General features: G+C 40.2%; 1 protein-coding gene across 3 annotated transcripts in view; it reads right to left on the bottom strand.

Annotated features, from left to right (window-relative positions):
- The window catches only part of adgrl2b.1 (adhesion G protein-coupled receptor L2b, tandem duplicate 1), an 84126-nt gene that overhangs the window by 52651 nt on the left and 13435 nt on the right, over window positions 1-18040 (bottom strand). For all 3 annotated transcript variants that reach the window (XM_079452921.1, XM_079452922.1, XM_079452923.1), the window contains exons 2-3: window positions 16699-16895; window positions 1579-1792 (exon numbers count right to left, since the gene is read on the bottom strand). In XM_079452921.1, the coding sequence (XP_079309047.1) occupies window positions 1579-1792; window positions 16699-16774 (290 nt within the window). In that variant the 5' untranslated portion in view covers window positions 16775-16895. The remainder of the gene's footprint in view (window positions 1-1578; window positions 1793-16698; window positions 16896-18040) is intronic.

The raw sequence follows: 18040 nt of genomic DNA, 5'->3' as shown, positions 1-18040 counted from the left end.
TTGAAATAATAACTCCTTTTGTCAACACTGAAAAGCATTTTAACATGGAAAATAGAGCAGTTTAATGTATATTTCTTTAAAACAAATGACCCCGTTCTACAAAAACATGATATAGTTACACTTTATGTTGACTAACTATTAACTATGGCATTCCCCTCCATCAAACTCCTTATCATTGCTTAAGATGTCCTTTCTAGGTTTGGGTTTTGGATAAGATTAAGTGATGTAGAATAAGGCCATGCAAGAAAAGCCATTCACATGTGCTTTATACAGACTAATATACATGTTAATAAGCAAGTAGTTCATTAAAATGTTACCAATATTTTGAAAGCTTATATTATTTAAAAGGTTTTCTTTGTGATTTTGAGACTTTCCTGAACAACTTTTTGGGAAGTAAATGGATGATTTAATTCTTAATTGAATTCTTTGCACAATAATAATGTGTGCATTATAACCATATGTAGATTTTTATTAAAGAGGATGTGAGAAACTACAGTGATAATAACAGGTACACAACGCATGTCACACCAAAAAGGTATGCGAGGTATGTCCTTCTTTAAAATAATATTAGTTTTTTATCAAATCTGCACAATTGGGCAGAACAAGGAGAAAATCACATTTTCACACGAAGCAGCCACAGAACAAACGTGCCTTAAGAGAACATACATGTCACTAGATGTTCTGTGTATAATACATTTATCATCCACAGTCCTTTATTCTACAATCCTGTACATCCACGTTGTGTCCTTCAGTGCCGAAGAATTCAGGCCTTAAAATGCCTCATTAAATGCTAAAACGAGGTTTACAGGCATCCGAGTCAGGTCGAAAATAGGGCCTTCACTGCAACGGAGGCTGACGTCTCACCACACCAAAGCTAGCTGGAGACGGTTGCTCTCGTGAAATGTTAATATCTGGATGGCTTTTGATGTCACAGCAGCCGGGCGAGGAGTCTCCGCTCTCTGTGTGTATGTGTGCACGCGCGTTCGCACACTCTGGCAGTCGCACAAGAATGTCCTGAGAGAGCCGGCGCAGGCACAAGCGTCACTAATATAAATGGTATGAGAGGCGAGCATTACTCAGGGCCGCAGCTCCGTGCCAAGCTCTGCCATTTCAGCAGAGCTCTTCAAAGTATACGCGAGGAAGCGGTGTGGAATTTATAGACTTTGAATTTAGAGGCTGGAATCAAACAACCGGCAGGAAAAAAGCCATGCATATTTCCGCTCTATTACGGGGAAGGTGTTGAGTTTTCCCCTCAAGTCCCAAACTCATTTGTCATACGTGGACGAACGGGCAGAAGAGAGCTTCGTGACGTAGCGCTCGTGTCAAATCCTAATGAGGCTTCGACAAATGTGTTTTAAAGTGAACTAAATAGGGCTTGGAAATACAAGTGGTGTCTATTTATAAAATAACCTGTCATTTTTTCTCTGGAGGAACATAATGTATTACACGTTAAAAGTTTTACTCTAAAGGTATTGGTGCAAGAATAAACCCTGAAAGTGAGTACAAACACCAAATCGGACGCAAGGAAACGCGACCACGTTCCAAACGGACAGTGATGCCTGGCACATGACCCTTTACCTTTGAGATATGATTTTGTAGGCGTCAGGGAGGTAGCAGTTAATGTTTTCCATCTGGAACGGGTCAGCATCGCAAATCTTGTCGTCTGTGCGGCCGTAGTTGGCGGTTTCTATCATGATGACATCACTCCCCGGGCAGCGGAGATCGATGGGGTAGCCCTCGCACGACAGCTCTCTCCGCACCAGGCCAAACGGTAAAGCTGCCCGACTGAAAGCTACAAGGGGAAAGAAACGGAAAATTAGCCATTGCATCTTGTGCAACAACAAAAAGCATTTGATTCTGAATGTTTTCTGCAGGATAGTAAAGCTCCATTTGGTTATGACGTCTCTATTTTACACGGTTGAAGTCAAATGACTACCCGACAATTCCACTTATAAATCATTATTTTCTGTTTACCACTGCAATCGTGGTAAGCGGACAGCTTAGAAGCCGAATCCAAGAAAAGTTACGGATTGATATGGAAGGTGTTTCTGTACGCCTCTGCATCTGGGATATATATGTTTGGATCGTTTCATTCAGAAATATTTCTGTTACAATCATTCAAGTGCATGTGCAGCTGCAGTGGGCGTGCGTCAAACGCATCTGTACCGGATCACGGTCAACGGACTGTATAGTTTGAAAGGCTTGAACGCTTTAGTGAATGTGATAAAAACAGTAAACCCTGCGCTGCGCTTTAGCAGTATTGAGCTCTGACTGAGAACCAGAGGGCTGTCTAACTGCTTACTGCACGCATGAATGGTCAAACGTGCATCTCGGTGAGGTATTCATGTAAACACAGCCAGTTTGAAAGAAAACTGATGGGACAAAAAACAAAACAAACAAGGGTCTTCAAATATTTGGTTTATGCTTTAGGACTCGCGTGTAAATGCAGCCTAATAGAACCACTGCTGTCTATTACACTGTTAAAACTAAACACACAACAATATTGACAAGAACATTAGAAAATCATTCACTGCTCTAAATGAATTTATTTGTTCTTTGTTTATTTGTTATTGACTGTTTACTTGAATAACTACTTGAAAGGAAAACAATGGCGTCTCCAGTGCTGTAGTACAAAGATAAGAGGACGACAGTAAAACCGCAATGAGGGGAGCTTCGGAGTCGCACCTCTACGGCGGTCTCGTCAGTTATCAGCCATTTTTTAAACCAATGCAGTGGTTGATCCAAGCTGTCAGAGTTCAATTGAAAGATATAAATCCCCTTGATTCATGAAGCCCACCGATTAGACATTTCTTGGAGTCTCGGGTGCCATTGCTAAAACTACAGATCAAAACTCTTCACCGTGCACAGCGGGCATCCACACTGTGGCGTGATACGAAGTGGATACTTTTGCACGTTTGATCCTGAAAATGCTGAACTGACCAAATACTGTATAAATACAGCCTTTTGACTGCTATAATAGGTGACAGCACAGCGCCTTTGACAGATAAACCCGTGCATTTACCCGATATGAAAATGACATGTTGATTTGCTTTCCATCCCCTCAAAAAGCCCATCAGACTATACGATATAATGATAATGTGCCATGCGGAGGCTGTAGTTATGATGTCTGCCATACTTTTCCAAGATGCAGCGGAGGTTAAAGTTAGAGGAGATGTAGATATTACTGACCCACATGTAGAGATGTGTTCGATCACGGAACACGATATGTTTATATGTATGTGATGCTTCAGACACACCAGGCACATGTTTTGAAAACAAACAGCTGTATAATGTGTTAAAAAAACATTCAGATGGTGCCCACCACCAACAGCCCTGTGAAGTTCTTGTACTTTTCATGTTTACTTATGTAGCCTCATATTATCATATACACAGTCGATGAAGTGCATGCTATAAAAAAAGCATATCATAATAGAATGATGTACATTTACTACCGTTGTTGAATGATGTCATAACGCATACAAACTATATAAATGCATGATGTCAAGCGATGTTAAGGTGCCGCAATACAATAATTCCTACTCCTATTTCTTAAGGTTCTCGTTCATCTAAAGCATATCAAAGTATGCTGAGCTTTCCTGATACTCTTTTGTAGACGAAATGGGAGCGAATAAAGAAGAGGAGAGGGCACGAGAGAGACATGAATCTCACCAGCATGAAGTGTAATTTAATCTGTTTTACAGTCGTACCGATCGAAACGGAGACTAGCGTGGAGTTCACACAGGAGAAAAAATCCATATGCCGCGCTCCGCACATTTGAGCGCAGCCACATAGCTGTGTGTTTGGGGAGAGATTTACTCAGTTGGGTTCTGTTCAGCAAATGATTCCGACACTTTTGTTCAGCAACATGTTCGAAAAAGAAACAATATGACTCAACACAAGCGAGCCATGCTTTTTTGATCATTTGACAGAAACAATTATCGGAAATTACTGAGAAAGAGAAAAATCGAGAGGGTTGTAAATTAAGATTGATGTGTCAAAAGGAACACATATTTGAATGATGCTGCATGCTGGCGAATCTGAAATGCCGAATGATGGTAGACGGTAAATTTAAATGCAGCACCAGCGGCACATTCAAACTTTACCCATAAGTGGTTATTGGTCTGCGAATTCTGATGCAGATGGAACAATTTGCAGCGCTGTGTTATACGAGAAAAAAAAATGAACATCATCCTGAGGCATAGTCATTCTCCAAAAAATACAAACGCAATAAAACTATATGCGCCAATAAAACAGACTAAAACTACACTGAAATTGTAAACCCAAACAGACAAAAAATAAAAATTTGAAATCATCAAAACTATGATACCATTGAAGCAGATGTGCTTGTTTTTGATCAAAGCTGCTGCCGCATGCGTTAACTCTGAATGATCACAGTTGTTAGCGGCAACATTTCATCCCAAGGGCTCCAGCTGCCGGTTGTGTTTTTCTGCTCTGTGCTCCCCAATTAGCCTCTCGCAGCCTGTTGCCTTCACGAGGAAAAAGTCTGTACACTTTCGCATATTGCCATTCACTCGCAGCTCTGTCATGCAACCAACTACCCAACTCATTTAGCAGCTAAACGCTTAATACCCCTGCGCTGTCCTGGCGCCGTTTCAGATCCGCGGGAAAACACACGTCCATGCTGCTGATGTAAACGCTCGGGCGGCTCTGCTTCTTTCATTACGTTACTGTGATAACATTTCACTTCACCACACACTGACAATGAAGAGCAAAGCCTGACAAAAAGAAAAACAATGTTTATTATCGGATATCATTCAGGGCAAAGTCAAGCAATATGGGATGCCAGAGCGGAGAGTCTGACCACCAATGTAACGGCAACATATATGTACAGGTATGATACTTATCGACAGCAGTTTAAAGATTTAACCAATAACTGCTGAATTTAACCAAACATGTACCAAATTATTTATATTTTATAATTCATGGGTTCGATCGGATACATTTTGATGAGACTTTGGATTAAAGCGTCTGCCAAGTGCTAAAAATGTCATATGTAATTTAGACATGAAATGCATACAGACACTATCTGAGAGCAAACGCTTCCAATTCCAAAAACGTATGTATTGCAAATTTGATTGAAAGGTTCAGTATATTGTGTGTTTAAATGTTAAGCTATATCAAAAGAGCTGTAACTTCATAATTATGTTCTGTTGCATCTGACATAACAAATACAGTTGACAGAATGTCATAAACTCAACACCTTAATCATTGGCAATCCATCAAAAGATATTTAATGCGATCTGCATGACCTGTTTTGAGCTCAAATGCACATGTGAGTTACTGGAATACAGTGAAAAGCATAAATGTATGGATTTCACTTGGCTTCAATGACTCATATTTCATACTCATATGAAAAATGGGATGGGATATCACACTTTCCTCTGGCCTAGTTTACATTCACGGCCATATGACCTACAAAACCACAGCGACCAGATGAAAACTGCACTACTTGTTGGTTGTGGCCCCTAATCATTTTTCTTTGTTTTGGCATCAAAACGGACGATAATAACCGACAAATACAGTAAGTGATCTTGTTGGACCATTTTATAAGGTCAAAAGAAACTGTCATAAGCACAATTTGTTATTCACAACACTTGCGTGTGATTTCCCCCGGTCGAAACATTAAATTGTCAAACTAATCCAGAACTGTTCAAATGTGAAGCAGAAGGTCCAGCCCCAGATATAAATCAGATGTGTGCGTTCAAAGGTCTAGATCTAGTTTGGGCCACACCTCGCAAAACATCTGTTCCTCTCGGCGACTTAGTTTATCACAGCCGTTTTTAAACACTGTGCAGAAAAAGAGAGAACGTGTTCTGTGGCTTTCAAACAAGCAGTACGTTCTGTCTTCGCATGCCCTGCGGCCGCTCCACCGGCTCTACCTTCACCGCAGAAGCTACTTGCATCCATCAAATGTATGTGGTCTGCTCACAAACAACTGTCAACAGAAAGCCCAGAAATGGATGGGGTCTGCTTCTATAGAGCTGGCCGAGCCCTGAACAAGACGTGTGTTTCAGGGGCCCAAGAGAGCCGAAGCAAACTGTAAGATCAATACAAGGAACTGGTAGTCTATCTGGAAGTGAAGCTGGAAACCAGGAAACTAATTACAAACCCATCAAGAATTCTAACCCCTGCAGTCAACAAGCTCCTCGCCTTCAAACATGGTCAGCTTTAGGAAAACCAACACTTTCCCAACTTGAAATACTATAACATTTCCCCATAAAAAAAACAAGAGATATTGGATTCTGAAACTCAAGGAGTGTGTTGGTAAAAAAAAACATGAATAGAGAAGCAATAATATGACGGGACTTATTTATCTATTAGCAGCTGATCATAAAAGGGAGTGTTCCATACCAGAGCCAAACCTTCCTGCACATTTGCTTAAACAAGGCCTATATAGATATAATGACATTATTTAACATTATCTAATGGCACGCATTGTCTTAATGATGTAAGCAGAAAGGAGGCGGAGCAATTTATTACAATTTCTTCTTTGAACAACATACAGTTATAAATCAAACCAGAAACCGTTTTAATAAAAAACAGGGTTTTGATTGAATGTTAGCTTCAACTTTTCTTCAAATTGTGTCTGGATTTAGAACATCATTATATCTGGTGGCATTAAAATGGCATTGAAAATAAATCAAGATGCTAGCAATTTCTTGATTATGCAAAAATAAAACGCCAAACCTTTATTTTATTTGAAGACAACAAAAATACATTTCTTCTGTGGAATACCTTAATCTGGACATTTATGAAGTTCACAAGGTTTCAGTTTCGGGTTCTTTGGAGAAAAGAATGATGTTTTATGTCGTCTACAATGTAGTGTGATAGTCTAAAAACGACTCTGTAGAGTAACTCCATCGTTTCCAAGTAGCAGTACCGTTTTTCAAACTCACCTATGTCTACGCAAACCACAGCCGGTGGCAGTCGAGAATTATATCCAAGCAGAGAATCAGTCACCCTAAAGTCTGCCAAAGCTCGTGTCACTTTATCTGACTTTCGCTTTTAAATGAAATCATGTTAAGGGGGTATCCTAGGCTGTAAACAATATATACCACAGAACGTTCGATTCGATTGCCATGGCAACTGCTCAAGGCAGAACCTAATTGGCCGTGATTCTGTTTCCCCAGTTTTGTTGACTTGGAACCTTATCAGGCATCCTGGTCAGCGCCCCCACCCGACACGCTCGGTACGGGGCTCAAGCAAGCAGCAACCAATGCCGTCGCACAATATAGCACTCTTCGCGCAACTCTCTTTGCTGTTTTTCGATAGACGGTATTTGCGGCTCTATATTACAAATTGTGTTTTCTGTCAACACCCTTGAAATTGGATGTCGCACCATAGCTCATATGATTGCTTTTAAAGAAAAGGATAACAAATAAAATCACAGGTAATGTAGTGCCGCAGTTCTTGTATACAGATATCGTATCAGATAACTAGCTCTGGGCACATCAAACATGTCATCATCCCTCTTCAGCTGATGTCCAAACGGCTTAACTTTTATCATTCTGGCGCTAAAATAAGGATTTTAAATAGCTTTCAGGGAAAGATCTGATCCCAGTGACCATATGGGATGAATAGCAGCACGGCAACAGAGCAAACAAGTGTGTGAAACCTGGTCCAAACAGGAGGTCTGGATGTCGGGTGATGCTTGTCACCCTCTATTAATGCAGCTTTGATTGGCTTTTGTGGCTGTGGAAACAGAAAACAGCTGCATGCAAATCCAACACACTCCCCCCAGCCAGCCTCCATTGTGTTCCAGACTCCAGCCTCCACCGGGGGATTTCTCTGAGAGAAAGAGGGCGGAGAGGAGAAAGGGAGGGTGTCACCTTTAGAAAAGTAAGAGAGGCCCCACAACAGACCCAGCAGGGACTTTTTGTGATTTTGTTCCCAGTATTACAGGCGCCAAATGTCTTTAGAAGAAAAGAAAAATGTTGCGAGCAAAGCAAGGCTGCTCTCATGTGTCCATAATCCAATATAAAGAGCAATGCAGGGCTTACTGTACTGAACACACATCCAGAGGTGAAGTCAAAACTTTCCAAAAGAGTTTCCTGGAAAGGGGGGCACATGTGCAAAATCGTTCTGTTAATATCTGAACAAAACTTTTCTTTATAAAATATTTTATCTCAGCATTCAGACACTATATGTATCTGAGAGGAGGATACAACACAGAATAAACAGTATGTATCAAACAGTATCAAAACAAAGTGAAACTAATCTGTTCTAATCTGTTTATTTAGGATACCCAGAGACCCAAAAGAGGTTATCGGCGATCAACATGAAATTTACGTTTTATTTTTATTGTGCGTGACTCGTAAATTCACATAATTTATAAGACAAAGATGTATTTGCTCTGCATTTGTTATCATTTTCCCTTTAATCTGTCGTCACCTGCGATGCATTGGACAAATAGTTAAATAGTCACTCTAGTATTGTTTTACTAAACTCTCAATCGGATCTGTCCGTCAATTTCTGATTGAAATAAGTCAAGGTGCTCTTATTTTTATTGAAAATCCAGTTTCATTCAGAAAGATCAGAAAAGTACAACGAGTTATTCATTATTATTATTATTATTATTATTAGTTGAATTATTAACATCCAACATGGCTCTCACGTGTCGTTTGTCAGTTAAAGGCACTAAGACGAAAAATGCCTGCAAGACCACGTGCAAATAAATGTGCAGACCTACTTAAAGGGAATGATAAATCCCACCAGACAAAACCAACCTTCAGAGGTTTGCTATTGATAACTCCGGCCTGCCGTATTTGCATCCGAAAGCACCATAAACTCGGAGGTCTCTCTGAGAGTCCATTTACTTCGGTCTGATCTTCTCCCTACCACGCTTACGTGCCACTAACAACGGTCTATTTCAAGTTCCCAGATAGCAATTTGTATTCATGACAAAACCCTTCCTTCCACTTCATATAGCTACTGTAGATCTCCCCCACCTCTTTCCCCTCTAGACTGCTGGAGAATGACTGCACGATGTGCACGACGATTCAGGAATAATTTTCTTTCATTCCTGTGGTTCGCTCGAGCTAGCCGTGATAAAGTACATTGCCCAGGTAGAAGCGCGATTCAGGTCAGAAATTTAGCTCCTGATCCTTTTTTTGGGGCGGCAATGCAAACTGAGGTAAACATATCAACGCTGGCCTTTAACTCCATTGACCCTGAATTGAGCCAGTCAAGAGAAACTAATCCATGTTCTAATCCATTTACAGTAATAGTAGGCTATACACAAAACACAAAAGAATGTTGATACACACACAAGCCCTGATGACTTTGTTTGCATGGACACAAAACCACATTTCTCAAAATATCTTCTTTTAAGTTCCACAGTGTTAGGTTCCACTAATGGAATGTGCACATAGTCCAGATATTTGTGTCATCTGACATTTCACCAAGAAAAGACAATTTCCAATTTGCTCAACCCAATGGTTAAAAAATGTTGTGTCGCTTCAGACTCTCGCCAAAATTATATCCTGTGTCTTATACAAAAACACAGCGTGCACAGCGTCGACAGACTGTCATTTGTAACTGCAGTCCGGTTCTTTTCTGCGAATCGGGTCTTTCAGACATTTCGTTTCTATGAACCGTTTCAAATGACCAGTTCACTGTTTTTTTACACCCTGACGCATTGACGTCACTCGCAATGACGTAACGCGTCAGCCATACACAGCGGGTTCGCCAGTATGAACGCACATTGTGATCAGAACGACTCGCAACAAATGACTCATTTGAACAGATTCATTTGAACAGTTGAAACTAACAGGACAAACCCTGCGAATGTCATTCCCGTGCATTAGAAGGCATAAGACAAAGTCTTTTCCCCCAATGAGTCTGTTTGATGAATAAGACTGAACCGGCCTTTTAAAAATAACCAATGTCATTCCTGATTAATGTATTCCTCAATTCTATATTAACAGGCCGCTGACCTTTAACCTGTAAGCCCCCCCACCACACGCACGCACTCACACACACAGCACCTCCATCACAGCGAGTGTTTTCCAGCAGCGTTGAATCAAAATGAAGCACATGCTCATAATCCTCACAGGATTACAGAGGTAATCTATAATAAAGCTTATAAACCAGGGTAGAATTTACAATTATTGGACGTGTTCCAGGAAATGAGACAGCTTTCAAAATAATTGTTAAGGCTTCCTGTGGTTAAAATACATTAGTAAATGTACCATCAATTCTGGGCCAATTTCTCTTTTATTATATCTTCATCACTAATAAATGATGAGGGACACTGAAGTTTGACTTTGTGGGAAATGTATTCAAAAGTGATCGTTTAAGCCGTCACCGGCACTATTATAAGCCAAACTGCACAGCCCGTCCTGATAACTTTGTGTATGGACAAATACAGCTGTCCTCCAAACATCTCACACGATGTGCTGTGCATCGGTTAAACAAACCGCCGATCACAAGTACAAGCTGAACCTTTAGACACATTTCAATTTGCTTTCATGCTTTAAAATGATGCAAAGCCTCAAGATTTGCCTTATTTAAGCCCACATTTTAATATATGCTACAGAAATAAACCTGCATCTGTCTAGCTCATATAAGTATAGCAAGTTATCACGGCAGTGAACACTGCTTAAAAAAACTCAAATATCTTTTAGAGTTCATATTCTTCCAGATCTTATTTATATGTCTTACTGAATCAAATCATTTGGTTTTGGAAAAACATAAGGGTGAGTTAATGACAAAGTTTAAATATTGGGATGAGCTGTTCCTTTAAGAGATGGCAAGACTGTAAAAGTCTTATCCACCAAATGAAAACAGTGTTCTTGAAATGGTGTCAATGACGGGATGCCTCCATCACAATCCCTTGAGCTCAAAGTGTTTTCTCAGCACCTGAACGTGTCACAAACACAAGGACACGAGGACACGTGAATCCGGGCGTGTTAGAAGTGCCCGGACCGTTTCTGTCAGCGGCTGCTGAGACCAAGCCGGGATTTAAATGTCACTTTCACGCCAACGCAATGTAGTGTGGCTCTGAACTGATTTCTTCACCGGCAGGGGAGGGCTAACACAATCCAGCCATGTTCTGCCCACAAAGGAGACCCTATTATGTTCAAGAAGGTAGTCTGCCTTTCTTCCCGAGTTAAGGTCACTGACCTCGTCCAGAACCCCATCCCCACCCCCACCTGAACAGTGTTAGGCCTTTAGCAATCATGTCAGGGGCTCACTTGCTGTCCACCCCTTCCATCAGTCTTCTGCCCGATGAGACAAAACGACAGATGGGTCAAGCCTGATAGTGAAAAGCAAATAAGACCAGTCTCCATGTGTTTGTTAAGTAACAATAACTTTGAATGGAAATGGTGGTACTAGTTCTGAAAATTGTAAGTGGTGCTTGTCTGTGTTGTGATGTACTGTTTGGAAACGTAAAATGAATATTCCCTGATGTGTATTTTGCGTGGTTAAGCGAACCCCTTTCTGGGTTAACTGAATTTGATTGTTAGCGTTTCGGTACTTAAACCTATCTATTAAAGTATCATTAATGACTTCTATCCGCCAAAACTTCATTTGAGAAATGAAATCTAATCTGGTCAAAAATGAAAGCAGTTTTAATTTGTATTATGTTATTCAGAAATTATATTACGGTTCATTTACGAGTCGATTTCAGATTAATAGCTGATAAAATGTGCTCCCTTTAGTACCCATTCACATGTCATTGTAGCAGATCTTCCATCAAGAACTTCACTATCCTGAGCATTTTTCAGGACGACGTCAACAAACAAGCTTTGCCGGCGATGGTGCGGACAAAACAAAAACACATGCATTCTGAACAAGGTTCTCTTGCCGCAGCATTGCGTAAATATTTCCTATTGTCGAGCTGACAACTAGATTGAACGCACAAAATTCTTTCTTGAGATGAAACGTATCGCTTATTCAAAACACCTGTCAAGCGTGTCCACCGTGGAATGCGAGACGCCTCGGAGAGCTTACATTAGGAAAAAGAGCATTCTTTCATATCCACCTCCCGTCCTGAGCTTTATCTACAGACGGACACAGCTGAGAAGCATCGCACAAATGTAATCTCTCTTCCCAGAGATGTTTGAGCAGGCCAATTGACTGGATAACCTGAAGGAGGTGCTAGTCGCGCAACACGCGGTTCATACACCAGAGGCTAAAAGTGCTTAGCGTTATATAGTGCCGTCAGGAACGTTGATTTAAAGCCTTCTTACTCGCTAAAATCTAAATGTCAAGAGACGTAGCTCCCACCCCATTAGACGGAGGCACCTGTTCGTCATCGCCACATAAAAAATAGGAACGTTTTACAATCAGATGTAAATGGACAGTAAAGCAGGAAAGCTCAGACAGCCAGTGGAGGAGACAGCTGTGGGCTGTTAAATCTTCCATCTGCCCGGTCGAAATATGCATTTCTGCGTCCTGAGACTGAAAGAAAAGGGAAAAACGCTTTTCCTTTCAACTTCCAGCCTAGTTATTTCAGCCGGCGCCGTAAAGTTGTTTACGCTGAATTGCATCATCAAGAGTTTATACTCTGTGGGGTTTTAAACTATAAATTGGACCTGTAAGTACGACCTCCTTACAAGAGAAAAATATTGCGAATCTGTTTGCTGTTCATATGATTATTTAGTGGTTGAATAAGGTTCAATTAAAAGTTCTCAGAGACGTGGCCACCCTCCTAAAAATAAAGGTGCCGTAAAAGAACCATATTTTGCTTTAAGAACATTTACAATCCAAAGAACATTTCTTTATAGTGGAAAAAGGTTCTTAAGATTAAATGTTTCTTATGAAGGAACCAAAAATAGTATCTTCTATGGCATCACTGTGAAGATGTGTTTGTACCTTTTTCAAAAGTGAACATTGTGTGATGGTCTGGTGTTCGCTACATTGTTTGAGCAATACGTCTGGCGGTTCGCCCACACATTTCACATAGACAACACAAGTTCAAATTCAACTCACAACAGTCATGTCAAAGTTCTGCGCAGTGACGTAGCTTGTGCGGCAAGCTTTGACAAAAATGCAGATTTTAATAAAGATACAAATCCCCCAACATGGTCATAGTTTCGTTTATAGCATTGCTGTGTTATGAAAGAATATCTTCTGCGTTTTTGAAATCCTCATTTTCAGCGTTCTGAAAACAAGACACAAAAGCTCAGTTTAGTGAAAGTCTTTGCGCACGAACACACCGAGAGAAAATAAATCAACTCCATTGTCAAGATAAACGAGAAGCTTATAGATGTGGAGGTTTGTAGATATTGAAGACCCCTGTCGAGTGAGATGTTTCTGTGGAACAAATATGAATGAGTTTACTAAGACGGCAGGTTGTTTTGACACACGTTCCTGCTGGTCCGTCTTTCGTGGCTGCAGATAAGACTTTTCTTGTTTCATGGATGGCTGGCATTGAAGCAGAATAGCATGTGAGATATATAAATCATATCTTTGGTGTGCTTGTTGTTGGCACATTCGGGAATCCATTGTGTTCGCTTCTCCCATGGCAATGCCACCATAATAAATGATGGTCATGTCACATACCCCCATGATTCAGAGGTGAGCTACCAAAAGCTAAAAGAAAACTAAGAGAAATGGAGCATAAAGGTGTTTGTGGCAGAGGAACGATCGGCTCTCGATCTATGAAAGCGGGAATAGAAGATATGGGAGAATACCACCCACAGAGAGAGCAAACTTTTCAAACCTGCAAATCAAGTAGGTTTCTAAAATGCAAAGTTAACATCTACATACGCTAGATTCTTTATCTTGTTTCTGAGTTTTTTGTAGCTCAAAATTCTGGAGGATTCGGCCTGAAAAAAAGTGCAAACTTGTTTTGCTACTTTTATTCCGAGGTTAAGTGGGGCAACAGGGAAAAGAAATTGAAACATTTTTCTAGAATTACATTTTTCTCCAAAATCAAAGGAAGAAAACAATCAAATTAAGCCTATTTGTAATAATATCTTTACACTTAAACATTTTTTATAGCTTTTTTATTAAAAGGATCTTTTCCTATCACCGTAGGCAAACAACAGCTGAATGAAAACAAAACAACTAAGCAAAAGAGCTTAATAGTCCCACAACTAGCTATATTTTAAAAACTGATTCATTCTTCTCTTTTAATAATGGGATGTAATGTGACCTGGTCATTTTATTGACATTATTCTTACCTTACTTCTGAAATGATTTGTTCGGCGAATCATCCGTCTAATCCCCTCCTTTCCGCCAGCCTACTCTGATTGGTCAGATGGTCTAATCTGCTATGATTGGTCTACCGTGGAGGAGGGGAGATGAGTGATGTTTTCATGGGCAATCCTAGCAATACCTAGGCGCGGGCTACATGTAGTGACGTAAATCCATGGCGGTTCACACATTGGACTAGGGCACGACTCCTTTGTGTCGACTTCCTTTTTTCCAAGCCTTTTTTTCATTCACCTTCGGCTTTACAACTTGGCAGACCGCTTACATTCACACACGGCGACATTACACACCGCATGAAATGTTATTTACATGATCTCGTAATATGTACTCTTTCTTAAAAGTGAGAGATTGAATCTACTTTCACTTTTCCATCAAGCCGTTCTTCCACGAGGCACATCATCTCAAAACACAGATCCCCATGTAGCGGTACACAGTGGTGACAGATCATTTACTGACTGTCTCTCTCAGCCGTGTCTGAACAACATCACTCCATTTACATTCAACAGCTGCTTTAGTCCTGTTGCACACTGACAGCGTGTATGTGAAAAGACACATGCATACAATGCTTTGAACATTATAATTACATCCATTACTGCAATTCATCATGTGTTACATCTCCTGGGGCCGAGTATAGACAGAAGAGTTTAATTGTAACTCGCATGTCTATGCTTATGAAAATGTTTCTTAGTATTTCTTTTGCTTTAATGGCCGCATGCTCTCAAGCTGCTTCGAAGTTTGATCCATGTTATTCCAGCAGAATAATGCAGATGTGCTCTTGTGTCACCTTTTGTATAAAAACATATTTAATATCCTGTTAACTGTTTTTTTTTCAGAATGATAAAGCTTTGTTTCATTTTAGGTCAAATCAAAAATTGCTGGATTTGTGAGACCTCAGACATCTTGACGGATTACAAGAAGGGCAATTTGTAACTCCCCGTTTTGTCATTTCCTTTCATTAGATTGTGATGGTAGGCTACTACACCTGTACTGAACACGATCGCGAAGGGTGTTTCCCCTTCATTAGTTTACTTACGATGCCAAGTCCATTTTGAAGACCGCGCATGCGGTCAGCGGAGACTGGCGGTGAGGATGCATCTTTTTGGATAACATTAACTTTCAGTGAGTGGAAAAATGTCTCTCTTGGCGTCTTCTCTGTTCAGTGAGCGGCAGAAGCAGCACATTCATAACCAAACCGCAGCTAACTTGTGAGTGAGCGAGTACAAAACACCATTTACAAGCACCTGTCATTGCTACTGACTGGACATATGAACATCAACATTTGTCTGATATTATTATTTTATGTCTGACAACATAAACATTAAATATATAAATGAATATAAACAACTACGGCTTTATTGGAAATTCAGTTGTATTAAAATAACATTGTGATGACGTCACGAACATGCTAACTACTACATAACACCACCTTGCATCATACTGATGGGTAATAATAGATTATGACAGATATTTGACGAGCCTGACCGTCAAAATGATGAACATTAAAAAGTCTCATTTTTATTTTTACAATTGATTTCCCTTCATACGTTATGGTTTCTGAGGCTCCAGAAATGTGAAGATGTACAAAAGGAAAGAGCTTGTTGAACGTTTTCTGTGTGATTATCCATCATTAGATGCGGAGGAAGAAAACTAAGTTGAGCAGATTGTTGTTTTTTTCAACTCAGGAGTGTTGTGGCTTATGATAAATGACTTGTGGATGGATGAAATATTTTCTGAGTAATCCACACTCATACTGATGGACTGCTGAATGAAAAACAGCAAAGACAACGCCGACGAGAAAAGGATCACTTTCGTTAGGCATTAACCCAAACTTATAACTGTACCGAAACAATGCAGAAATCGGACAGAATCTTTTTACTTTTAGCTGCAGAAGACAGTAAAACAAACAAGCAAAAAAGACGAAAAATAACAATAAAAAATGTGTTTTGCTAGTTGCGTATAATTAATGTTTGGCACTCAAGTGTGTGATTAAATCTATTTTGTTCAGAAAAGCACACGTAACTGAGCAAGAAAAATAATGATTGCGATTATGCAAAGATGCCAAGATGTGTCGTTTTGCTGGGGTGTGGAAGGCAACAACACATGTAATTATGATCCAACACGCTAATCAAACCCAAATAGTCACTGGAAAAAAGCTCAGGAACATTGACAAATATTGATTTCACTTGGTCGTTGTCATTCTGGCGACCTGCCAAACGCACACGCTTCATGTTCTCAGGTGCGCGGATAATCACACTGCCTGCATTTCAAATGCTTTCAGCCGGCATAACATCGCATCGCTCATCCTAAACAAGATTTCACTGCTCTTGCCCGCAGGACGAGTGTGGGACTGCCAAGTAACACGCAGAATCAAAGCAGAACTAATTGAATTCGCAAACTAAAGCAAACACGTGAGGCAAGTGTTCCACTTTTGCTAAACACGTTACGTATTAAACCTCGCAATATTTCAGGGGTGTCAATTTGTGAGCAACGCTGAAAAAAAAGACGGCCTCTTACCTTCTGAACATTGTAAAAAGATCACAGTTGACAAAAGTCCATGCACAAAGGGACATTTCCACAGTGAAGAACCCATCGCAGTTATCGGCGGCCTCCAGACGCTGGACGATAGTTTAGACTTTGAAGGGGAAGGGCAAGTATTCAAGCCACGATGTCAGCGATCTGTTGTTCTCAGAGCTTCACCAATCATCTTCCATCTAAAGAAAGACACATGAAAAGACATTTTGTTAGCAATGTGAATAACAAGATTACCAAAATCCAGACCTTTTTTCCCAGTATGTACATTTCTCAACTTTAAAAGGATAGTTCAGTGTTGTTTGGTTACCAAAATATCTTCTTTTGTATTCTGAAATCCTTTTGTCATTCCAAACATGAAATAATTGTCATTTTTTCATCAAATGTACATTTATTGACCAAAATTTCCTAGACATTTTTAAATAACTGAAACAAACAGGGATTTCTTTACATGGTTATGTTTGAACCCATCCCCAGCCGACTACGTCAAATGTTCAGTCCTTTCCAAAACCGGTGAGTTTCGACACTGATCCGTATGCATCAAAGAATAAGATAGAACTCATCTCCAAAAATGCAAACCAGAATGAATCACAGTGGAATATAGGATCCATGTCATGTTTTACCTCAAGCTTATCAAATAAAAGCAGTGGTCGGAAATCAATCAAATTCTGTTCTAAAACTCCCACTTGGGTATATGAGAGAGAGGATAAATCAATTTGAATTCAAAGTAGATTTTTACATTTTCTGTAGGGAATGTAAGTGGTGCTTGTCTTTGCCAAACTTACTGCCACAGTGCTAGAATGTTATACGTGGTTGTCATGCCATTGCAATGTGGTTGCTAAGGTGAAAAAGCCGGCTCGAGACAAAAGAGCGCACCCCGTGTCTCTGGTATCTAGATATGGCGAGATTTTGCCACAAACGTTCATTCAAGTGTTTTTAATGCACTCAAAACCATGGAGATGGGCAAATCTGGGCTTCAGTTATTCAAATGAAAAGCCTACTTTAAAAAGACATCTTAAAGCATTGTTTTCAAAGCGTGGTGTATAATTTGGTGCAGCTAAAAGTGTTTTGCGGCCGAGTCTTGCTTAGCCAAAATATTTGACCAAAGCTGAAACCCAGAAGCCGGTCTCCACAAACCTTAACTTTACACACATTAATACGGTTAAAGTCTGTTTTGAGGATACGTGAAGGATTTCGAGGGAAGCCAGAATCTATCTTTGGACCTCAAGAGTGGAATTCACACGCCTAGGCTTGTGCTTGTAATTGCACCGTTTATATAGATTGCAAACACATCGCTCATTTCTCAACGTCTCTCACTTCCCCTCGA

This window comes from Barbatula barbatula (genome assembly GCF_947034865.1).
Source record: "Barbatula barbatula genome assembly, chromosome: 3".
In the NCBI taxonomy this organism is placed as follows: Eukaryota; Metazoa; Chordata; class Actinopteri; order Cypriniformes; family Nemacheilidae; genus Barbatula; species Barbatula barbatula.
The sequence above is the reverse complement of the archived record's forward strand: the minus strand, read 5'-3'. Positions and strand labels throughout refer to the sequence as shown.